The sequence below is a fragment of the Salmo salar genome, chromosome ssa05 (genome assembly GCF_905237065.1).
Source record: "Salmo salar chromosome ssa05, Ssal_v3.1, whole genome shotgun sequence".
Taxonomy (NCBI): Eukaryota; Metazoa; Chordata; class Actinopteri; order Salmoniformes; family Salmonidae; genus Salmo; species Salmo salar.
The window spans coordinates 55,232,537-55,258,219 of record NC_059446.1 but is presented as its reverse complement, the minus strand read 5'-3'; the positions used below and the strand labels follow the sequence as shown (position 1 = coordinate 55,258,219).

The 25,683-nt window shown below is 43.1% G+C and overlaps 1 protein-coding gene across 2 annotated transcripts in view; it reads left to right on the top strand.

The window, feature by feature from the left end:
- The window catches only part of LOC106605146 (mannosyl-oligosaccharide 1,2-alpha-mannosidase IA), a 204,909-nt gene that overhangs the window by 135,814 nt on the left and 43,412 nt on the right, over positions 1 to 25,683 (top strand). For both annotated transcript variants that reach the window (XM_014200495.2, XM_014200497.2), the window contains exon 4: positions 9,194 to 9,274. In XM_014200495.2, the coding sequence (XP_014055970.1) occupies positions 9,194 to 9,274 (81 nt within the window). The remainder of the gene's footprint in view (positions 1 to 9,193; positions 9,275 to 25,683) is intronic.

Genomic DNA, 25,683 nt, shown 5'->3' with positions numbered 1-25,683 from the left:
GTTGTTTACCTCAGTAGACCTGTTGGCTGACCTGATCTGGCCTCATGTCCACTGTAAACGTGGCTCCACAGGGCTCCAGTCATTAGGGCTACTGAAACCTGAGGGCATGTATCATATGAGGGGCTGCTTGACTGAAGATGCCACGCCCCAGCCATGAGGTCAAGACATCCTGCTGACATCCTATCTCTGCTGGAGGAGAACAATGTGTGGGTGGTTTATTACATATACTATGTACTGTTATTTACTGTAACACCAGTGACATTTGAATTCCCTCTCTAGCCTTAGCTCTTGACGTAGGTAGGCAGAGGTTGGCACTGGCTCCATGCCATTAGGTTGGTGATCAGATATTAATTGTGATTGTTTGCCATCCATGTTTTCCTTGTATACTCTGCACAGATGTGTTTATGGGATTTTCATCTGAACATCAGATTAGAGGAAAGATAAGATTTGAATCCCAACTACAGAATGGTATTTTTGCCTTTCAGCCAGCATAGTGACAGGGCTCGGGAATCCATTTCGAGATTTGGACGAAAACATTGATCTGATGTACCATTGGCACACACACACAGGAAAAATGGACTGAACAAGGAGGGAGAGATGGAATGAGAGACACAGAGAGAGAGAGAGAGAGAGAGAGTGGAGGAGTGTCCCATGAGAGACCTGCATTATGAGAGCGTTCTCCCTGCCTGTGAACTCCTGGAGACACATGTCTGCTGTCGTGTTCTTGTTTGTGTGTGTATTTGTGTCTGAGTGCCTTTGTGTGTACACTCAGAGAGAACAGCTTTGAGGTGCATTCGCCAAACCTTCTTTTCTCAATACCTCCCCCCTCTCCGATGCCTTCTACTCCCCAGACAATGGGAGAGATGGAGGGATTGTGAGTGATAGAGGAAGACGAGGGGCTGTAATTTCAGCGTCATCACCCTAGTGACATTAATTTATTATTAGCCAGTCTCTTACTTTGCCATAATGTATTCAGTGAAGATGTGGTACAAGACAGTGTATGTGTTGGTGTGTGTCTGATTGTGCTGGGAGGGAGGGAGGGAGGGAGGGAGGGAGGGAGAGAGAGAGAGAGAGAGAGAGAGAGAGAGATGCATGATAGATTGTTTTCTGTACCTTCCCTGATGAGTTCAGAAATCAGAACTTTCATAAAGTATGTAATGTATTGGCCTGTAAGACATTAGTGATTTGTCGTGGCGCCTTCTTTATTGCCCCCTCAATCATGGAGAGAATGGAACTCTGGTTGCAGAGTGATTGTGTTGCATTGAAATCAAAGTACCTGATCTATCACATCTACTCCACCGCTAACAGTCTAATGGCTGGCAGTATTTACATAAAAGATAAAACACATCTAGACTAAACAGGAAGGTCATGAACTCTTGACCTGTGTTGTTTTGATGACTAGAGAAAAAGTTAAAAGTGTCCTCCCACCCATAACAACCCAAGACCTTTTTGATATGTTGTGTTTTTGTTGTGTCTCAGCTCCAGTTCAAAAAAGCTGCACTCCACCGATGCCTATTAGAATAATGCACTACTGGGAACATAGCCTACTAATAATGATGGACCGCATACTCTGTTTTGATCTCCATTAACTCGGTTCGAGAAGCCTCTTTTAGCAGCCGTTATATAACAATTTCAGTGATTATACAGTAAATGCGCAAAGGTGCTTAAATTAAATTAAGTTACCTCATGCTTTGCTCAGACTCTATTGGTCTTTAAACCAATCTATCTCAATGTCAACTAACTAGTCCGCTAATCAGTAATGTCATCTACTAATCCACCAATCTTTGAATTAATGACGATGTCACCACATGTAAAGGCCCAACATGACTTACTGTAAGTGTCCCTTTTAGTAGTGAGAAATTAGCCTTAGGTCTCCTTCCCCAGGCCGTGTTGGTTAGCATGGTCCAGAGGTTAGCAGTCATTACAGCTCCGGTGTCTAGGACAGCCTAATTATGGGCTTGATGCTAAACAAGCCCATAATTACTGTACATTTTCAAAAACAGCCCTGGCTTTACATCCTGTTGGTGACAGGAAAGGAAGGAGTTCTGAGGAACTTCTGTTCACAGCAACGGTATTAGCAGAATCACAGCTCCCAGTGTGTGGATGAAAGAGTACCTGAGTGGCACCACCTAATTGGTCCCTTTCATAATCAATCCAAGCTAATTAGGGAAGTTGAGTTAAATCACAGCTCTGTTGGTTTAACACCAACATTGATTTAGGCGTGATCTACTCCCCTTATTGCTTATTTAAATACTAGCTTGTCTGTTCAGCTTCCCACAAAACTGAATCTATTTGCTTGGTTTCCGAGTGCTGATTTTGCCACCGGTTTGAATCCTAGAGTCTGGACGTGCAGCGTGTTGTGTACCCAATGGCTCTGATAGCCCCGGATTAGGATTAAATCATACCATTAATGTTATATTTGTGCCTGAGCAGTCCATTGCAGGCCTCGATAACAGTCTCATTTGCCCCCCCCTGGCACACGAAAGCACAGTGGAAGTGCCAATCAGGCTTATGTCCCAGTCTAATCTTGGCAGAGCGAGTGATCAAAATCTGTGCCATGCTTTGTTGAATGCTCACCAACCGAAAAGCAAGCATCAAACACAGACAACAACATTGTACACTGTACACTGAAGCAGAACAGCAACAAGGCACAACAGCAATGTTTTTCTCATAACCTCCTTTTACGCATGTTGGCACAGCTGTGGGAGATAGCACCATTTTTTTATGCCAATCTGGTAGCATTGACAACACACACAGCACATACACTACCGTTCAAAAGTTTGGGGTCACTTAGACATGTCCTTGTTTTTGAAAGAAAAGCACATTAAAATAACATCAACTTGATCAGAAATAGTGTAGACATTACTAATGTTGTAAATGACTATTGTAGCTGGAAACGGCAGATAAAAAAAAATAATGGAATATCTACATAGGCGTACAGAGACCCATTATCAGCAACCATCACTCCTGTGTTCCAATGGCACGTTGTGTTAGCTAATCCAAGTTTAGCATTTTACAAGGCTAATTGATCATTGGAAAAACCTTTTGCAGTTATGTTAGCACAGCTGAAAACTGTTTTTCTGATTAAAGAAGCAATACAACTGTCCTTCTTTAGACTAGTTGAGTATCTGGAGCATCAGCATTTATGGGTTCGATTACAGGCTCAAAATGGCCAGAATCAAATAACTTTCTTCTGAAACTCGTCAGTCTATTCTTGTTCTGAGAAATGAAGGCTATTTCATGCGAGAAATTGCCAAGAAACTGAAGATCTTGTACAACGCTGTGTTCTACTCCCTTCACAGAACAGTGCAAGCTGGCTCTAACCAGAATAGAAAGAGGAGTGGGAGGCCCCGGTGCACAACTGAGCAAGAGGACAAGTACATTAGAGTGTCTAGTTTGAGAAACAGACGCCTCACAAGTCCTCAACTGGCAGCTTCATTAAGTAGTACCCACAAAACACCAGTCTCAACGTCAACAGTGAAGGGCGACACCAGGATGCTGGTCTTCTATGCCAAGTGGCAAAGAAAAAGCCATATCTCAGACTGGCCCAATAGAAAGAAAAGATTAAGATGGGCAAAAGAACACAGACACTGGATAGAGGACCTCTGCCTAGAAGGCCAGCATCCCGGAGTCGCCTCTTCACTGTTGACGTTGAGACTGGTGTTTTGCTGATACTATTCAATGAAGCTGCAAGGACATTTCTAAGTGATCCCAAACTTTTGAACGATAGTGTAAGTCCACATTGGATCCATGTTCTGTTGTGTAGCTACATTATTGGTCAGCTACTTTGTGAAATAACCCAATTGCATTTGGAGTGTGCAGTGAGGGACAAAGAGTCAGACCTACTCGACATGACCATACAAAACCAATCCGAGATTAGGGCTGCCACACCGGCAGTCATGAGTCATGACCACAGTAAAATCCTATGTGACCGTTGAGTCACGGTAATCTCCACTTATGCACTGTGGACATGCGTTGGTACTGGCTAACGACTATCAGGTCCTAATCGCCTGGTACTCAGGGCTCTGTTGACCCTCTAACCACTCTGATATCAATGCAAATGCCATCGGAAATCACATCAAACACTTTTCATCAAAACAGTATCGTGCTTTTAAAACTCACCTCACTGTGATTGATCAGTTTGAAGAAAGAAGTTCAACAGCAGGTTGAAACTGAATGGAAAACATGGCTATTGTGGATGTTGTTTCAAAGCCTAACACAACAAAATGGACAGTGCTTTCTAAAGGGATGATTCATTCAAAACACAAATAGATTATGCATACGCATAGGCCTATTATAAGCCCGAACCCGAACAAAAAATGTACAATACATAGCCTACCACATATTACGCTTGGCAGATAAACATAAAAAAATATATATATATCTTTGGTATATAATCGGTCTACCCTAAATTTAACAAATTCAGTTCGCCTACAAATGTGTATTTGATTTTAAATAGCCAAGTAATAGGGCATTTTTTATATTAATAGACTGCCACATTACCTTCAGCTACAGAATATCTTGCCACTGTGCGTTTCCATCTCCTCCCGTCTCTCCTTCATTCCTTTCTCCAGGTGCAGAGAGCTGTCAACAGTTACTATCAATGTTCCGCAACAGATTTCACTTGGTTTCCCAAATTAAGCACTGGGTAGCTGCAGGAACAGGGTTGGAGAGCTCATGGCATTCAGAGTTTGTGCTGAATATCACCTGTCACGCCGAGAAATAACCAGAGTAGCCTACCCGACATGAGTGAAAAGAACGGCAGGAAAGTGGCCTCCATTCGCTATTCGAGTGAATACGGATGACATATATTTCTTTATCTTGCCCCTGTTCCTGCCTATTTGATAATGGGCCATTCTACATCTAAACTAATTTTACATATTAGTAAAGAAAATATTAAATTGAGAATAGTCTGATGGGTGAAAATATGATCACTTCATGAGAAAACAGTGTGTGCAGCCTGAGGCAAGGAACTTTCTCAAATCGTCAATAGCCTATAGTCGCATCATGCATCCCATATAAACTCAGCAAAAAAAGAAACGTCCTTTTTTCAGGACCCTGTCTTTCAAAGATAATTTGTAAAAATCCAAATAACTTCCCAGATCTTCATTGTAAACGGTTTAAACACTGTTTCCAATGTTTGTTCAATAAACAATAAATTAACATGCACCTGTGGAACAGTCGTTAAGACACTAGCAGCTTACAGACGGTAGGCAATTAAGGTCACAGTTATGAAAACTTAGGACACTAAAGAGGCCTTTCTACTGACTCTGAAAAACACCAAAAGAAAGATGCCCAGGGTCCCTGCTCATCTGCGTGAACGTGCATTAGGCATGCTGCAAGGAGGCATGAGAACTGCAGATGTGGCCAGGGCAATAAATTGCAATGTCTGTACTGTGAGACGCCTAAGACAGTGCTACAGAGAGACAGGACGGACAGCTGATCGTCCTCACAGTGGCAGACCACGTGTAACAACATCTGCACAGGATTGGTACATCCGAACATCACACCTGCGGGACAGGTACAGGATGGCAACAACAACTGCCCGAGTTACACCAGGAACGCACAATCCCTCCATCAGTGCTCAGACTGTCCGCAATAGGCTGAGAGAGGCTGGACTGAGGGCTTGTAGGCCTGTTGTAAGGCAGGTCCTCACCAGACATCACCGGCAACAACATCGCCTATGGGCACAAATCCACCGTCGCTGGACCAGACAGGACTGACAAATAGTGCTCTTCACTGACGAGTCACGGTTTTGTCTCACCAGGGGCGATGGTCGGATTCACGGTTTATCGTAAAAGGAATGAGCGTTACACCGAAGCCTGTACTCAGGAGCGGGATCGATTTGGAGGTGGAGGGTCCGTCATGGTCTGGGGCGGTGTGTCACAGCATCATCGGACCGAGCTTGTTGTCATTGCAGGCAATCTCAACATTGAGTGTTACAGGCAAGACATCCTCCTCCCTCATGTGGTACCCTTCCTGCAGGCTCATCCTGACATGACCCTCCAGCATGACAATACCAACCAGCCATACTGCTCGTTCTGTGTGTGATTTCCTGCAAGACAGGAATGTCAGTGTTCTGTCATGGCCAGCGAACAGCCCGGATCTCAATCCCTTTGAGCACTTCTGGGACCTGTTGGATCGGAGGGTGGGGGCTAGGGCCATTCCCCCCAGAAATGTCTAGGAACTTGCAGGTGCCTTGGTGGAAGAGTGGGGTAACATCTCACAGCAAGAACTGGCAAATCTGGTGCAGTCCATGAGGAGGAGATGCACTGCAGTACTTAATGCAGCTGGTAGCCACACCAGATACTGACTGCTACTTTTGATTTCGACCCCCCCCCCCTTTGTTCAGGGACACATTATTCCATTTCTGTTAGTCACATGTCTGTGGAACTTGTTCAATTTATGTCTCAGTTGTTGAATCTTGTTATGTTCATACAAATATTTACACATGTCATGCAAATGGCATGGCACATAGCCAGATAACATACAGTAGGCCAACTCACATTATGTTCTTCTGAAATACATTTTCTTCATATCATAATGTTTCTTTAGACCTACTTAAAATAAGTAATGGATGTATTGGGATGGTGTATATTCAATTGATTTATTGGACTTTTTAAAAATGTAGATATTATAAAGGCGCGTGCATCAGCGGCTTGTATGTGTGGAGGCCTGGAGATGCTAAACGAGTTTATGTTAATTAACGATCAGTTACCGTGAGACCGGCAGTCTTTTGCATGACATTAACCGGCGGACCAAATTTTTATGACACAGCCCTATCCCAGACTAATCATTTATTTGAATAGTGCAACTCCTTCTATACAGTATGTACAGTACTGGAGGTGGGGGTGCTCTTACAATAGAGAGAAGATCAAAAGCAGAAAGGTCTTTTGGGGGGCAGAAACCGAGGCAGTTAGAGCTGGTGTGTTAACTCTGACAGCCCTGCGTTGTCTTCTAATTAGATGCACTGCTGAGGAGAGGGAGGAGAGAACGGCAGGGAACGATGAACAACAGGCTTGCCTTTATTCCTTCCTTCACCTGATTTTATTTTCCACTCTGCACAGCACTGGAAAAGTGGAGCAATTAGATGGGCACACATTGCTTTTTATATATTCCCGTGAAAAGCCTTCTGGGGAGACTTTGGATTTATTTGTTTTTTATTGTTTCTCCCATGACAATACTGTATGTGTGTGATGCTGAGATTTAATCCCATTTCTTTCAGTTGAAGTGGTTACCGTGGGTTTTAGCGTTGAGCTTTCCCAAGGCAATCTGCATTGTTTGCAGCGGAGAGTGTGTGGTCTTGGAACGCAGATGCAAGACCTAATAATTCCCTGTGATGCAAATGAACAGTGTTATATTGGGAAATAAATGACTGGAAAACATCTGGCAGAACAAATAGCAAATTAAGCACAAAAATGGATTTTAATGAAATGTTTTTGAAAGGCTTGTATAATAGAATTTCGTTATCAATGGACCCAATCAGCATCGAAGCCTCTGGAATAAGCCACTCGTACTAAATGAACTTTCATGAGACGTTTGAAGAGTGATTTACAAGGCTTGTATTTGGTAGCAAGAGTCAGATCAGTTGAACCGTAGTCACCGTTACATTCCCCTCATTGTACCTTATGGCTGTCCTTGCCAAAGTGCCACCATCACTGGTGACAAATTAAAAGTCTGTCCCTAATCACCACCATTATGGAACGGCCACTCCTCTACGGGTTGGCAAGACGACTCCGCTGGGTCACCATGGCAGAGGATTGGCAGTTTGTCTTACAGAATTTAACTGGTTAAACTGTCTTGAAAGAAAAGTGGCCAACTTCTCAGTCGCACATTAGCCCGGTAGTCATTACCTAATAATTACATAGTGTAAGACTAGAATTTAACAACTTTGTCGAATGTCAAACTGTAACACTCATCTCTTGAAAACGTTTTAAAAGTACATGACTTTACTTTGTGAGTTTCTCATACAGTGTGTACAAACGTATAGTGGAAAACGATAGAGTTGGGATGATGCCAGAGAAAGTCGCTCCACATCTTTACTCAGGTTCTAGATTGGATGTAATTACCCTCTCCAGTAGCACCCAATTACACTTTCCTTATCGTGGCTTCTTGAGATAGCAATTTCCTTCTTGAGGTCTCCAAGTCAATAAGCACCATCGTCACCTCAACCTCGGGCGGGAATGAGTGTCTGTAATTATGGTGACATACCGCCATCTCATTCAGGGACACGTGTTAGTGCTTAACACCTCTTAACTTAATTCCCATAACATATGGAGCCAGTGCACTGATAAACTCTGTCTGACGTTGGCGAACAGCAAATCGCTCCAGGAGCTATAATAATAGATTTGACAGAGCACTAATTGCACTCTGAGATGGTGTATTCTGACAGCTTAATCTTAACCCAGTTGCACCATCCTGTCCTGGATAGTTGTGTTGAACCAGACATAACAGGAGATGGAAAAGGAAAGCCTAGCACCGTTTCGCCACTTTCAAATCCTGGAACTCACAACAAAGAGAATAGGAAAGACCGCGATGTGATGAGAAAACACGAAAAAGAGTTAAGAGTGGAGAGTCATCAATGAACTAGACGGTGTATATTTTCTAAGGCTGCCAGAGGAGAATCGACAGTCTCCCGTGGTTCGAAACATCCTTAGACATAAGAGTGAGTAATATGCAGCGAACATTATCGCAAGCCTTTGACTCTCTTCCCTGACTTTATTGAAATATTCCTTTCTAGAGTCTTTATTTAACGTATATAAATGGAATCTGATAGGGCTATGGATGGGAAGCAATACCAGTTCTAAGATGGTACAAGCCTACTCTCTAGCTAACTGCTACTGTATAACAGTATGCATAACTCCACTGTCTCAATGGGCAACACGTTTTCCATTCATTTGTATCATTTTTATCACTGTGAAGAGATCTTCACATATGGATTTCTGGCGTGTTTCTATGGCTCAAGAGCGCAAACATCAAAATCTCATTAATTATTGTTGATCAATTAAATATTTAGGTTTATTAATTATTGATTATGTTTTTAAACTCTATATCGTCACACGACTGATTGGTTGGCGTTGCCATGCGACTGTTGATAGAAATATGAGTTATTTTGACTTGTCATTTATGAGATTGGGCTGTGTCCTGAACGGGGGTACTCCACCTCTGATGCAGTGTGATCTCTTTCTTACAGAACGGCGAGGCTTCTCTCTTCGAGGTGAATATCCGTTACGTCGGTGGGCTGCTCTCTGCATACTACCTGACGGGAGAGGAGGTAAGATTCATCAATGTCTATTATACCCCTCCATTCAGGAACAACATGTCTCTTCCTTTATTGAGATTTGGCCCTGCGGTTTGAATAACGAAGGAGTTGTGTGGAATAATGTTGCAAAGTCATAAAACACACACACACACACGCACACACACAGAAACAGGAAATCTCATCACGTAGACACAGTGTATAAAACATTTCTCAGCTCACATAACTCCCACATGCCGTTTTCCCAGCATGACCACATGACTGTCACAGACATACAGCGCAGGCACACATCTGCACTCACCCACATGTGATCCTCTGCACAGAGTGGAGGTCAAGCATGCGATAGAAAATAGCATCTGCCCAAGCATGGTACATGACATGACGCTCTAGGCTGCTCAGATGAAGTGGGGACAATCCATGCTGATGCCAAATTAACGGAAAACAAATCCAATGACATATGAGCACTTGAGTCGGCTTAATGGACATTGATTTGGAGGCTGAGTGAGTCAGGGAGAGAAAGCACAACATTTCTCTTCGGTGGAATGTTCATGAAATATGAATATATGTGGAAAAGAACAGTGTGTAAAATCAATATTGTCAAATTATATCACCATACAGCCCACATAGCACTAAACTCAGTTTTGATTTTTGGTGTGGATGCCTGTTGCTTAAGCTTAAATTAATTCACACACAACTGTCATCATTGGTTATACCCATTGCAATTATTAATGGTTTTACTTCTTGTAGTAAATTGCTATTTGAAAGGGCATACAGTGTAAATGTTCAAATTAATCAAAAAGTTGGCAAACAAATTGTCTGTTTTCCTAGGAAGCTTTCCTCATATCTTCCTTCATTTCTCTCTCTTGTGTTTGGAGATGAGGAGGATATAATCTGATTAGGCGTTGTCACATGCACTTTAAATTCACCTTGTGAAATGCAAATGCGATCAGATGAGTAAAATTGCTATAGGCAGCCTTTACATCCAGCCCTTACATTCCTTCTCATAGTCTGTCACTCCTCAAGCTGCATTGGAGATCACACTGGCATTTGTGTTTGTTTTCTGTGCCATTTCTCGCTGCTGTAAGTACATATTAGGACATACTGTACAAGGTAACAGCCAATCAGTGGAGGCTCCTCAGAGGAGGACGGGGAGGACCATCCTCCTCAGTGATTTTCAGATGTTACATTTTTTTAACATTTAAAAAGTTATCCTTTTTAGATAAAATAACACTAAATATAATCACGACACCAAATATTTGATTAAGACATACTATTTTGCAATGAAGGTCTACAGTAGCCTCAACAGCACTCTATAGGGTAGCACCATGGTGTAGGACAGCTAGCTTCCGCCCTCCTCTGGGTACATTGACTTCAATACAAAACCTAGGAGGCTCATGGTTCTCACCCCTTCCATAGACTTACACAGTAATTTTGACAACTTCCGGAGGACGTCCTCCACCCTATCAGAGCTCTTGCAGCTTGAATTGACATGTTGTCCACCCAATCAAAGGATCAGAGAATGAATGCACTACTGAAAGCATAAGATACAGCTAGCTAGCACTGCAGTGCATAACATGTGGTGAGTAGTTGACTCAAAGAGAGAGAATGACAATAGTTTAACAGTTTTTAACAAATACATATATTCCAAAATGAAGGAGATGCAAGAGAGTCAGAGTGAGATATTTCATACATTTATTTTCACTTTCAGTTTCCCTTACTAAGCTAGCAAATGCAGCTCGCTAGTTTAGCCTACTCAAACACCCTGCTCAAACAGAGGGATGCTATGTTAGCTAGCTGGCTATGACTATCCAACACAACACTGGAACTCCTCCAAGTCAAGGTAAGCTTTTGGTTTTACAAATGTATTGCCACCGGGGCCCGCCAGTGTAAGTGCTAAACTGCTTACTGACTGTACACTAACGTTACTGTATGATTGTAGCAGGTTTACTAACATGTTTGTTCTATTAGCTATGTTGATTATGACAATACTTTTGCTAATATGGTGACAACGATGTAGGCTGCGTGTAGCAGTTATGATATTATTTTGTTTGGAAAGGTTGTTTCGCTTGGTCACATACAGCTGATGTGTTGTGCATTGACATCCACAAGCGACGAAGGGAAAAGATGAGAGGAGGAGAGCGCATAGATGTGAGAAGGAATACAACGTGGCTTTTATGAAAGTGAACTGTGTTTACGTGTGATCAGGGGTGTATTAATTCCACCGATTCTGTTTCTTAAACGGAACAAAAACGGATATAAACATACCTACATTTGTCCAATAGAAACTATCGTTTGCAACTGTTGGACTAATGATTACATCCTATATCAGCTAGATGCAGGCAAGAGTGTGCAAGGCGGTATTGAATGTGTCAGTGTCAGTCCATGCCTCCTCAAATTTTTCTCTCGACCTGTGTGCACCTACGTTGTAAACTTTCATTCATAGGCTAGGTTGTTGCAACCTCATGATGGGCATAAGGACATTTTGAGTATCATGTAATAGCCTAAACCTATCGCTGTTACATTGAACTGGGTGAATGGAATATGAATGACAGTCATCTAATATGCTGTAATAGAAATAAGGCCATGCCCATTAAAAAAAATTGTCCTCTCTCATCTTAAACGTCACTGACCTCCACTGCTGCCAATATAAAGCAAACACCAACATAGTGTCTTAATAGGGTTTTGGGCCACCATGAGCCAGAACAGCTTCAACGCAACTTGGCATAGATTCTACAAGTGTCTGGAACTCTATTGGATGGATGTGACACCATTCTACCACAAGAAATTCTATAATTTGGTGTTTTGTTGATGGTGGTGGAAAGCACTGTCTCAGGCGCCGCTCCATAATCTCTCGTAAGTGTTGAGATCTGGTGACTGAGACGTCCATGGCAAATGGTTTACATTGTTTTCATTTCATCAAACCATTCAGTGACCAGTCGAGCCCTGTGGATGGGGGCATTGTTATCCATAGCCGTGGTAGCCAAAATAATAGCCTGCCCAGCATTTTTATACATGATGACACTTATTAACTCAGGAAACACACTTGTGTGGAAACAGCTGCGTTCAATATGCTTTGTATCCCTCATTAACTCAAGTTATTCTCCATCAAGTTCTTCTCTATTATTTTGGCAGTTACCTTTACATGCTACGTCTTGTAATATGATGTCCTAATATGGACATCATACAGTTGAGTGAAGTACAGAAGTGTGTTCTCCCTCACATTCTTCGTTTGAGGTTGTGTAGTGCTATTGGGTTACGGTGTGCCATCCCATTCCACACTGCCTGGCCCATGACAACGGGTCTCCTGGAGCAATATTTATTTGATCCGTCTCCAACCGCCACTCCTCTTCTCCTGCTTTTCCCTCCACACATGATAAGAGAGGCAAATTGAGAAGCCACCTTTTCCTGGAAACATTCCTAGAAACACAAATAATGTGTGTTTTAGCATATTCATTGATTGAAATAACAGTCGATGTAGCAAGAGAGATGCTGTTGCAGCTCAAACAGCTGTTTGTTGCTACTGGAGTGAAACATGTGCGTTAATAAACACAATCATTGCACAACAATTCTAAAGGCAATTGAGTGTAAAAAAAAAAGAAAGAAACAATGGCCACGATTAAAAAGAGCTACTATTTTTATTTATCAACTGGTAATCGAAGCGGCCTTCCCATTCGCCATTTCAGTGCATAGGCAACTAGGCAGGCTTCAGTACGTCACACACCACTTTGCAATGAGAAAACAGACACCTAATTGTTTGGAACGTGAACATTTTACTATATATTATGAGGAATATCTTACCTTGCTTCAAAGTAGCCTAGCCAAAATCCAACTAAACGTGGTTTTATAAAGACTTCCATATACTATTGAAACCAGTAGTTATAACGGATATTTTCATCTCTGTCACATGAAACCGCTCACAATGGTGTTCTCCTGCTAATTGCATACTGGAAGGAACATTAGCGCATAGCGGCATTGCTGCGTTTATAATTTGAAGAAATAATTGTTTATCAACATTTTATGCTTAACTTTCTGATCCGTTGCATGAACCTTATTGCTTTTTAACGTTTTTTCCATGTAGCCTAGGCATACTGGTTGTATGAATTTGGAATCTATCGTCCCACGACTGTCCCAGAATCGGTGTGGTATAGGCTATTCTTTCTAGCACAGAATGACATCTGACCAATAGAATAGGTAAACCTTTCTACAATGGGGGATACAGTAGATTGACATAGTCTATTGATTCTGCTGTGCGTTACTTGTCTTGTTGGCTGAGGAAAAGTAAATGTGGGCAGTTATTCTAACATAGGCGCCGCGTGGGTTTCAAGTTTGGGGAAGCTAATATTCACCATAAAAAATGCATCTTTATATTAAAGCATTCCACGCATCCTTGCATTTGCAGACTCATCTAAGATAGCCTACTATTCCTAATGTGATTATTAGATCGGATAGTCAAGATTTAGGCTACTCTAAGCCACTATGTACTCTGCGTTGCATTAAATAGTACTTTTTGAAAACAGTAATCGAGTTATATATGCGCTGCATTGAATAGTCTTTTTTGAGAACAGTGATCGAATAGTCTTTTTTGAGAACAGTGATCGAGTCACTGTTCTCAAAAAAGATTATTCAATGCAGTGCATATATAACTCGATTACTGTTCTCAAAAAGTACTATTTAATGCAGCGCAGAGTGGCTTAGAGTAGGCCTAGGCTATATCAGATCGCCCACATTTCTTGTCCTTTGCCCAGGAAAATGTTGGCCTTCTACAAACACATTTTATGCAATTCTCTTACACTTTTTATGACTGGAGACAGTAGAATCTTTTTAATACGACAGAAATTACAGGGTAGCCAACTCTCCTCACACTGACAAACAGATCAATAAAAATATCCATATGTTAGTCCAACGAAAGCAGAGACAAATACAATATGACCTCCATCTAACCTGGAGGAGAAAATTATTGTCCTAGAAAAAAAACTAGGTGGCACTGACCCAATGATAAAGACAGTGCACACTCATCTAGGATATGGCCGATGTTCTCCGCTTGTGGGCTCAATTAAGTTCCGATTTTTTTAAACTAAAAGACAAACAGTTTTTCCACAATTGTATTTTTAAATTTTGGAGATATGCTTGCCCGGGTCTCTCTGCTTTTCACTTACAGTCGCAACTCAACAATCATCTATTTGGTATTTGCCGCGCACTCTTCCAAAATTGAATGCCCTATGCAATTGTTTTATTAAAGAAGCTAAGGATCCTCTGTGGCCAAATCATGCTTTCTGGTGTAGTAGCCTATTTTTTATGATTTTATTTATTTCTGTATAGACAGCAGTAAGCTAATATGGCTATATAATTTTGGCAATTTAATTCAATTTACTTCAGGGAAAGATTAGCTTCCCCTATCCTTATGGACGTTCCGCCTATGTATTCTAACGTCTAAAAATTGCTCATCGGAATTCGGTAAGAATGACGCACGCCGTTGCATCCGAGTTGCACGTTCTGTTAAGATAATTTTATTTCTGTCATTCTGAGAACCGTGGGTTGACATCCTAAACATGTTATTTAACCAATGCAAAAGGATCCAGTACATTTCTTAAATGTCCAGTAAATTAAATTGCTGCCGGTCAAATGTCCGCTGCAACATTTTCCTAACGGAAACCCTGGTGTGTACATAAACTCAGCAAAAAAATAAACATCCGCTCACTGTCAACTGCGTTTATTTTCAGCAAACTTAACATGTGTAAATATTTGTATGAACATAACAAGATTCAACAACTGAGACATAAACTGAACAAGTTCCACAGACATGTGACTAATAGAAATGGAATAATGTGTCCCTGAACAAAGGGGGGGACAACATCAAAAGTAACAATCAGTATCTGGTGTGGCCACCAGCTGCATTAAGTACTGCAGTGCATCTCCTCCTCATGGACTGCACCAGATTTGCCAGTTCTTGCTGTGAGATGTTACTCCACTCTTCCACCAAGGCACCTGCAAGTTCCTAGACATTTCTGGGGGGAATGGCCCTAGCCCTCACCCTCCGATCCAACAGGTCCCAGACGTGCTCAAAGGGATTGAGATCCGGGCTCTTCGCTGGCCATGGCAGAACACTGATATTCCTGTCTTGCAGGAAATCACGCACAGAACGAGCGGTATGGCTGGTGGCATTGTCATGCTGGAGGGTCATGTCAGGATGAGCCTGCAGGAAGGGTACCACATGAGGGAGGAGGATGTCTTCCCTGTAATTGACAGCGTTGAGATTGCCTGCAATGACAACAAGCTCGGTCCGATGATGCTGTGACACACCGCCCCAGACCATGACGGACCCTCCACCTCCAAATCGACCTCCAAACCCGCTCCAGAGTACAGGCCTTGGTGTAACGCTCATTCCTTCGACGATAAACGCAAATCTGACCATCACCCCTGGTGAGACAAAACCGCGCCTCGTCAGTGTAGAGCACTTTTTGTCAGTCCTGTCTGGTCCAGCGACGGTGGGTTTGTGCCCATAGGCGACGTTGTTGCCAGTGATGTCTGGTGAGGACCTGCCTTACAACAGGCCTACAAGCCCTCAGTCCAGCATCTCTCAGCCTATTGCGGACAGTCTGAGCACTGATGGAGGGATTGTGCGTTCCTGGTGTAACTCGGGCAGTTGTTGTTGCCATCCTGTGCCTGTCCCGCATGTGTGATGTTCGGCTGTACCGATCCTGTGCAGGTGTTGTTACACGTGGTCTGCCACTCTGAGGACGATCAGCTGTCCGTCCTGTCTCCCTGTAGCGCTGTCTTAGGCGTCTCACAGTACGGACATTTCAATTTATTGCCCTGGCCACATCTGCAGTCCTCATGCCTCCTTGCAGCATGCCTAATGCACGTTCACGCAGATGAGCAAGGACCCTGGGCATCTTTCTTTTGGTGTTTTTCAGAGTCATTAGAAAGGCCTCTTTAGTGTCCTAAGTTGTCATAACTGTGACCTTAATTGCCTACCGTCTGTAAGCTGTTAGTGTCTTAACGACCGTTCCACAGGTGCATGTTAATTAATTGTTTATGGTTCATTGAACAAGTATGGGAAACAGTGTTTAAACCCTTTACAATGAAGATCTGTGAAGTTCTCTGGATTTTTACGAATTATCTTTGAAAGACAGGGTCCTGAAAAAGGGACGTTTCTTTTTTTTCTGACTTTATTATTGGACAGCAGAACCAGTTTCACTGGAGGACATTCTGCAGCCCCTGATGGTAAATTGATGTTGGAGAACAATGATGACTCCTTGTGGGATTGAGGTGGAGAAGTGAGAAGTGTTTTTATTAGGCCAGAGTAACACCCTAACCATTAATAATGCTGTTGGTATGATTGTGTCTGTTGCTGGGCAGATAGAGACCCATGGGGGTCCTTGGCTTACAGTTAGACCACCGCCCCCAGGTTAAGTACCTTGCATAAAGGGCTCTCTCTGGTCAGTGCTCTAACCACAATGCTGAATCGTTGTTTTCTGTTATATGCTGTATTCTTCAAGCTCTGTTTCACTCAGGTTGTTCTGTTCGTATACTGATGTACACTCTTAGAAAAAAGGTGCAATCTACAACCTTAAAAGATTCTTCGGCTGTCGCCATAGGAGAACCCTTTGAATAACCCTTTTTTGTTCCAGGTAGAACCCTTTTGGTTCGAGGTAGAACCGTTTTATCCTATAGCGATAGCCCGAAGAACCCTTTGAGTTTACCATACACATCCGTCCACGACATGCAGCTGTAAAGTTTATTGTACTGCTTGTTCAAGGTGTAACCTGTACAAGGTTACTTGACTAGGGTGAAGTCATTTAAATTCCATTCATTTTGGCCAGCAGATTCTGTAAGTTAGATAACTCTGTACAACTACTCTCCTCTTCATGGACATGGCGATTTCATCTGAAACCCCAAGCCTGTGTTAAATGGAAGGCATCTGTGCATGTGCGCGCATGTGTGTCTGTCTGTCTGTCTGTCTGTCTGTCTGTCTGTCTGTCTGTCTGTCTGTCTGTCTGTCTGTCTGTCTGTCTGTCTGTCTGTCTGTCTGTCTGTCTGTCTGTCTGTCTGTGTGGTGTGTGTGTGTGTGTGATAGTATTCTGAATTGCTCTATTCCCATGCACTCGCACCGTGGTGTTCAAACGTTTTTGGTGGGGACCCCATTTATTTTGCCAGAATTTCTGTGCACCACACCCCACCCCAAATCTAATGACACAACCTTAAAATTTGTACATTTGGATTTTCACATCAACAAATAACCTTCAATTCATTAAATTTTCATCCCTTTATTAAGAGAGCCGATACATACATTTACTCAATAAAATGTTATTTTTCAAATAATCTTTTTATATTGTCCCATAAAATAATCGGTCAGACTTTACTTGGATAGTCCAGATTTTTGTATCTGTAGATGCTCTACAGATGGTCATACTATCAACAAACTATATGTTGCTAAGCAACTCCTTCTTAAGGTTAGGGTTAGAATAAGGGTTAGGGTAAGGGTTAAGGTTAGGGCTAGGGTATGAATTAAGTTTAGGGTTAGGATAAGGGTTAAGGTTAAGGTTACGGTTAAAGCTAGGGTTAGGGTTAGTAGATAGTTGAAACGTTACTAATATGTTGGCAACTCCACTGCAATTCTCCAGCAACCCACTAGGGGTCGCAACCCCGACTTTGAATACCACTGCTCTAGCAGGAGTAGGCTGTGAACGGGAGGGAGAGAATTCAGTCAACCTTGTGTGAAAATTGAGGTGGGCAGAGTGGAGGACAGGCAGGCAGGCAGCAGGAGGAGAGGCAGTGGCAGCCATGACAGGAAGTGGGGAGGGAAGTACATTCATTTGTTCAGGAGAGAGAGAGTGTGTGAGAGAGAGATATTATATAGAGAGAAAGAGATGAAAAGAAAGAAAGAGAGAGAGAGCAAGAGGGAGACAGAGAGAGATAGAAAGGCAGAGGACAGAGGGGAAAGAGCATTCATATGCCCCTGAAGTAGACAGGTGCTGATTAAGAGTCTCCTCCACCTCTCCTGGTTCACTGACCTAGTGTCAGTTTCTTCCTGTGCCAGTCGGGGCTCCACGTCAGTGGTGTCACAGGAGAATAGGTCCCCCAGCCTCCAGTCCTGTGAGTGTCAATGAATTACCACAATTTCAGAAAGTGTCAGTGCAGGGGATGGAATTTGTCTGTAGCTAAAGCCTTATTTTGTTTAGTTTTTTTAACTTTTGCTTCCACGCTGAACACACCATTATGCACCATGCCGAACACACAAACCACGCCAAAGACACACACCATAACCACAAAGCTGAGAATTCCTCCGTGTTGAATTAGGTTTCTCCCCTCGCAGACTGCTGTTTCACTCTTCCTCTCATTCTCAACAATGCTCTTTCTCATTCCCCCCCTCAGGGTTTACCCTCTCCACTGTATCTGTCTTAAACCCACTGCTATTCATCTTCCATCTGCTCTCGCTCACCCATCCACTCCGTAGAACATATATCGCCTTCCTGGGGCTGACCTGGGCGTGCCTGTTCGAACTTGCGTGTGTGTGTGTATTATCCTCCAGGTGATTTTCTTTCAGGGAAAGTTGGCGGAGGAAATGAATATCAACCGCTGTGGTACAAGCAGTCCTCCTTATATCCAGCAGAATGTGGACACAGGGATCTGTCTACTCAGACCTGGGGGGAGAGCGAAGGATACATAGGGATCTGTCTACTCAGACCTGGGGGGAGAGCGAAGGATACACAGGGATCTGTCTACTCAGACCTGGGGGGAGAGCGAAGGATACACAGGGATCTGTCTACTCAGACCTGGGGGGAGAGCAAAGGATACACAGGGATCTGTCTACTCAGACCTGGGGGGAGAGCAAAGGATACACAGGGATCTGTCTACTCAGACCTGGGGGGAGAGCAAAGGATACACAGGGATCTGTCTACTCAGACCTGGGGGGAGAGCGAAGGATACACAGGGATCTGTCTACTCAGACCTGGGGGGAGAGCGAAGGATACACAGGGATCTGTCTACTCAGACCTGGGGGGAGAGCGAAGGATACACAGGGATCTGTCTACTCAGACCTGGGGGGAGAGCGAAGGATACCCGCTCGGGCGAGCTGAGGATAGAGTGAGAGTTTTGACCTCAATCAGACCAGTCGCTTCATACTGTACGTTAGCTTGAAAGAGACATCGTTATGCAGTGACATGACTGGTAGGGTAATGTGGTGCGTTGGGAGGGTCATAGGCTGTACGGTAATGTCTCTGTCGTACAGTATAGGACGATCCTGGCTAGTACAGGGATATAGACCTCAGCCATGACTTGTGGGTGATTGTAGCAGTAGTGTCCATGGCAACATAGCTACTGCTAGACTACAATTTATATGTCAGATGGCTGGAGTGTTTCCAATGGCGGCTTTCTGAGAGGTCAGACATAAATCATCATTTCATCTCGGCTGTCATGTATTTGATGGGCACTGACCTGATTCCATTCGCACGTTGACACAGTATCTACAAGCGTTCATGTTTATCCTCCGAATTTAAGCTGGCATGTGAATGTCCTTGACTCTGTCCCTGTCTCAACATCCCCAACCTGTTGTATTCGGAGAGTTAGCAGATCCTGTGGGGAATAAAACCCTGCTGTGTCAACCCATATTTACTACAGTATTGACAACAACAAAAAAGGAGAGCGAGATCTCTGCCTCTTGCCAATGTAATCAAGGAATGCTGCCGCTCCGCCTCTCGCAATATGTCTTTGTAAATCCCAATCCATTTAGACAAAGCCCTCCTAATTCACAATTCTCGGATTACAAAGACTCTTACAGTGGAGGATGGCGTGTGTGTGTGTGTGTGTGTGTGTGTGTGTGTGTGTGTGTGTGTGTGTGTGTGTGTGTGTGTGTGTGTGTGTGTGCGTTTGTGCCTGTGTTTGTGTGTGTACGTGTACAACGTCTGTGCATGTGTGTCTTTTTTTCGCTCAGCAGCTTAAAAGACATTTCATTTCCTGCCGATCAAAGTGGATCATCATAATCACACAGTAACCTGCTGTGCTCTGTATCTGGGCTGTGGGCTTAGCAGTAGAAGAAAGCTCTCGATTCTACTGCTCCGAACCTTCCTTCTACTGTGTGTATATGTACAAACATGTAATCCCATTCGTGGGACTTCTTACGAGCTACATCATTATATAGTAAGAAAGCATTGGACCAAGAAGCTTACTGTATTGTAGTATAACTACTAAATGTATTATGTATTTTATGTTCCCATGCATTATTACAGCATGCATTTTATGTATGCTAAATCTTGTATAGACTAATAGCTCAGCTTGATACTATAAACCTCTTTCCGTTCCACTTCTACATTCCAGTATAATTCTGTCAATCATCAATACTGACACACTATTGGGGAAGAGCATAAAAGAGGTTGACCTGCCATTGATGCTAAGAATTTAATTGGACAATTTGATGTGAGAAGAAAGAGAATTCATACAAAGAAGGACCTTGGGCCTTTTCTCTTCCTCTTTTCCCCTTTGATATTTAACAGCCCCTATAATTTATTTGCCTCCTCTCCCTTTATTTTGGACAACCTTTTTTTTCTCTCTTTCAATTAGTATTTTTGCAGTTCTTCGTGGTCTCAAAAGCTTTTGCACTGCTCAGGGTTAAAGGACAGTGGGATTTAGCAGGGGCAGGGTTCTAGTCATTAGGCACCAAATGGAGGAAAACGGACTGGAGCAGGGAGGAGGGACTACTTGACATAAGAAACACTCATTTTCGTTTTCCGTTGCAAAACGTTATGCTGCTTCTTGCTACAGTGTGCCCTATTGAATACAACCCAGGTTTTCGCCCATGCCCAAATTAGGATTTTTCCTTATTCAACAGACATGCATTGTATTAACCAGCCTGATAATAGCTCATTTCCAATTTGATGAATTTCTCTATACCCTGAGTAGAATTGGAATGGAGTTATAGGCCTGCTCAGGCTGGTTATAGGCAGACTATCACAGTCAACCTATACTGTAGCCATATAGCATCTATCCTATTAAATAAAAAAGGACTGAAGATGGATAAAGTAACATTTGTTTCCTTTGGAACAGAATTAGTAGTGAAACCAAAGTGCTGTAACATTTATCAATTCAATCAAATAGCCGAGTACACACCAAAACGTTTAAAATGTTCAAATCAAAAAAGCAGAAAAACGTGGACAGTCGGGTTCATCGCAAATTCAGAACCGCTGGACAGCAACATAATAAACTAAAGCACTGATTATTGGGAACGAGGTCATAATGACTGCAAACGCTTGATCCAAAAAATGCAATAATTAAATAGTTAGCCTAGCCTACACCACTAAAACAATCCATATGCTATGTTCAAATCAAAAGCCTGATTAGCATCACATAAAACATTTAGCTACATCTCGAGTCCCCAGTGTAGACACATACAGAAATGAAAATATGGTTTAGTATTTAGTTTAAAAGCTCTGATGAAGGCCAAGAGAACAAGAAACACTTTTCAATGAGAAATCAAAAAAACATAATTTTTTTCCGCATACTCAAAACGGCCTACTATTTAAGACGCAAGTATGGGTATTCGGACACGGCCACTATCTCTGTCACTCTTTGAGCTGAGCACTCAGGCCATCATGCTGAAGTGATGAGTCCACACCTGGATTGACCAGTCACGTCCCCTTTTTCCAGAGGACCAGTAGTTTTTGGTCCGACTACAAATCATCCACTCTGTTTGTTAGCCTAGCATCTTTTCTTCAGGCTGCCCATGTATTCCCTCCAATTAAAAATACATTAAAGTGCTTAATGAGGAGAAATGTTTTTTTCCTCAGAGGAAGAATTGTTCAGAGAAGTCAGTTTTAAACTTTACAGCAAATGATGGAGAGCTGGAAAAGAAAGCGAATCTATTTTTCATGTTGAGTGCAACTTTAACGTGTTTAAGTGGGAGTAGAAAAAAAGAAAACTGACGCAATGGAAATATAGCCTCTGTAGCCTGTAGGCTACCCTGCATATTCTGTAGGCTACCCTGCATATTCTGTAGGCTACCCTGTATATTCTGTAGGCTACCCTGCATATTCTGTAGGCTACCCTGCATATTCTGTAGGCTACCCTGCATATTCTGTAGGCTACCCTGTATATTCTGTAGGCTACCCTGCATATTCTGTAGGCTACCCTGTATATTCTGTAGGCTACCCTGTATATTCTGTAGGCTACCCTGTATATTCTGTAGGCTACCCTGTATTGTCTGTAGGCTACCCTGTATTGTCTGTAGGCTACCCTGTATATTCTGTAGGCTACCCTGTATATTCTGAACAGAAACAAATGTACAGCACTGTACAGTTTTACGACAACAATAAACCCCCTTCAAAGTATGGCCCCTTAGCTTTCATAATTAAGAAAAAGGATTGTAAAGTGTATTTTTTTATAGGCCACAGTATATAACAGTCTTTGTGGGTCAAAGGCCACAGCTTTAAACAGTGTATGGTATTGATCCTGGTGGCTTTGGCTAGTGATCTATGTCTTCCAGGGAAAAGGCTTTCTCCATAGTGGGGAGATTGTGGTTGATTTGTGACTGAGGAGATTAAGATGTTAGGTCTCACACACACACACACACACACACACACACACACACACACACACACACACACACACACACACACACAGCCTTGTGGAGCTCTGTGGTCACAGCTAAATGGATTAATTACAGTTAGTCACTCTTTCTCCCATTTAGAGCTTCAGCCGCTCGATATGTCTGCTATGTCTTCAGTCTGGGTGGGGAACTGCCTCGTCATAACTCTGCTGTGTGTCGTGGCGCACCTTCCCCATCATGCATTATTCCCAGAGAACTCATAACCCCTTGTTGTTTATCCCTCACATATACTGTATGTGCAGGTTTTGAGAAAAGTTTGAGAAGTAGAGCGGTGTCGGTCTGGCCCTTTGTTTCGCAGTCGAAGACAGATAGAGGCAAAGGGGAAGTAAGTTTGATCGCGTCTTGTTTTCATCCTCACGACAGACATCACAATTCGCGCTGTCAAAAAGGCATTGAGAATTCAGACAAGTTTGGTCACGTCGTTCTTTATTCCAAACAAGGTTTTATGGAATTGGTTATGGTGTGTGTGTGTGTGTGTGTGTGTGTGTGTGTGTGTGTGTGTGTGTGTGTGTGTGTGTGTGTGTGTGTGTGTGTGTGTGTGTGTGTGTGTGTGTGTGTGTGTGTGTGTGTGTGCGCGTGTGTGTGTCTGTTTGTTTGTGTAGACACAACAATGCAATAGGTGCACACACATCACCTAGTCAAGGTGCACACACATCACCTAGTCACATCAGCACACTGTCCCAAAGAAGAATCAGCATGAAAAGGAATCCTTCACAGAATGAAACAAGAGCAACCAATAGGCAGGAACTGAATACCTGAGTTATTTCAAGGCCAGGCCACATAAAAAGAATAATGTGTCTGCTGACAGGAGAGAATTTCTTTCTTATCTGATCTCACTGTCTGTGATTCATCTTTCGATGGTTAGAGTAGTGAAACACTGCAGAAGCCTCTGATATTCATTTAGGATGTAATGAAGGTGCAGTGCTCTATTAATTAAGCGCCGTCAAAGCAACACGTGAATTGCCAGACAGATAGAAAGCCTGGGTGCAGTAATGAATGACCGGATGAATAATGAATAATATTACATGTAGCTTTGCAGCTCGGGGAATAGCAATCGCGTGTTATCTCACTCAAAACTCGCGGGAGATCTCGCATCGGTCCAGTCGCTCAGGTATACTATTGGATTAGCCACTAGGGCTTCCACACCTGCATGTCTGTGTATGTCGCAACTATCACACCAACCCACCCTCAACACACGCAGACAAACACAAATGCATACACACACACACACACACACACACACACACACACACACACACACACACACAGGCAAGCTAGAACAGGCCGACTCTGTAATTGATCTGGTTCTTCATATTTAGTGTAACGCAATTAGCTAATGGCCTGGCCTTTTAGCAGGCAGCAGGCAAGCAGCACGAGGAGAGATTTGGAAGTGGTCCCCCCGGCATTGATGATTCGGAAGGATGAACGACCACGAAGCGGAGGCGGGAAGCTTGGAAATAGCAAATAACCCCAGCCAGACTTTTATGTATCATTACAACGCTGGCCTGTCCCCTGTTTAGCTGTGTGTGTGTGTGTGTGTGTGTGTGTACATGCAGGCTTGTGTCTGCTTTACGACAGAGCCATGGGGTAATGGAGCCTTGTCCTTCACTCAGCACTCCACACTACAGAGTTTGTGATATGCTGATGGTAATATAGTGTATATTATTAAATACTCTGACAGGAGCGTCTGGATTAAAGCAGCCAGTGACCATGGCCCACTTTCTGTCTCCCTCTTTTTCTTTTCCACAAATTGCCATTTCTATTCTTTTCCTCCTCCGGCTTTTTATGTTCCTCTCCTCTCTCAAGCTCTTAATTTCTTTCTCCTTTTCTTGCCTCGGTTTATTTACTCTGCTCTTGTCCACCCCAGCTACTGTAAATGCATGGGTTCCCTTGCTCTCCCTTCCCTCCCTGGCCTCCCAGCTGGTTCTGCCGTGAGCTTGACCATACTTATCCCACCCAGATGTCTGTGAGATAAAGGAGTCCGTTCACAAGCTCTCTTCCTAGGCCAGTAAGGCTTTGTATTGTTAGGGGGAGAGAGCACATTTAGCACAGTCCCATAGGACCTGTGGACGCTCTCTGATCTATGTTCCCTATGGGCAAGGGGCTCATACTAAACTATACACATTCTCTCCATCTCTCTCTCCCTTTCTCTCTCACTCTCACCCGCTCTCACCCTGGAAGCACTTAAAGATCATGGACAGCGTCCGAGAGGATGCCGTCTAATGAAAGTCTTCTAATCCCCAAAAGCCTTCTAATTCTTTCCCCTCTCATCTCTTACACACTCTTTAGTTATCCTCTCCACACGTGGTACCTGGGGCAGGAGTAGGGACACTGTGGTAGAAGGAAATAGCCAATGAAAACCTATGTCGCGGCTCTGAAGCTGTCGAATAAAGGCTCCCTTCGATTCTTTGATGCTCCGTCATCCAGATTCCCGCTCACGAACGTGGATGAATTGTTTAAGTCTTCATGTATATGGATGGATATTTCAGTTCTCTCTGATCAGCCATAGTTGGATTACAAAGTGGTCTAAATGAAAAAGAACGGTTTTCTAATGCGACTTCTGTTGATTGATGGCTCACAGCCTGTCAGTGGGTTTTGTAGATGTACTGTGGTGAATTCATCTACTCGATGACATTACCGTCCCTGGGAAGGCTGCTAAAGCCGCCCCATTATACTGTATGTAGCTCCCAGCCAGTGTGATTGACAGGCTTAAATCACAGTCCATTATTGATTGATGGTTTCCCTTGAAGCCTCCTCATTTTGTTTACGCGAGTTTGCGGGGTAATATTGTCATTCTGGTTGGTACGGTTTGAAAACTCAAGGC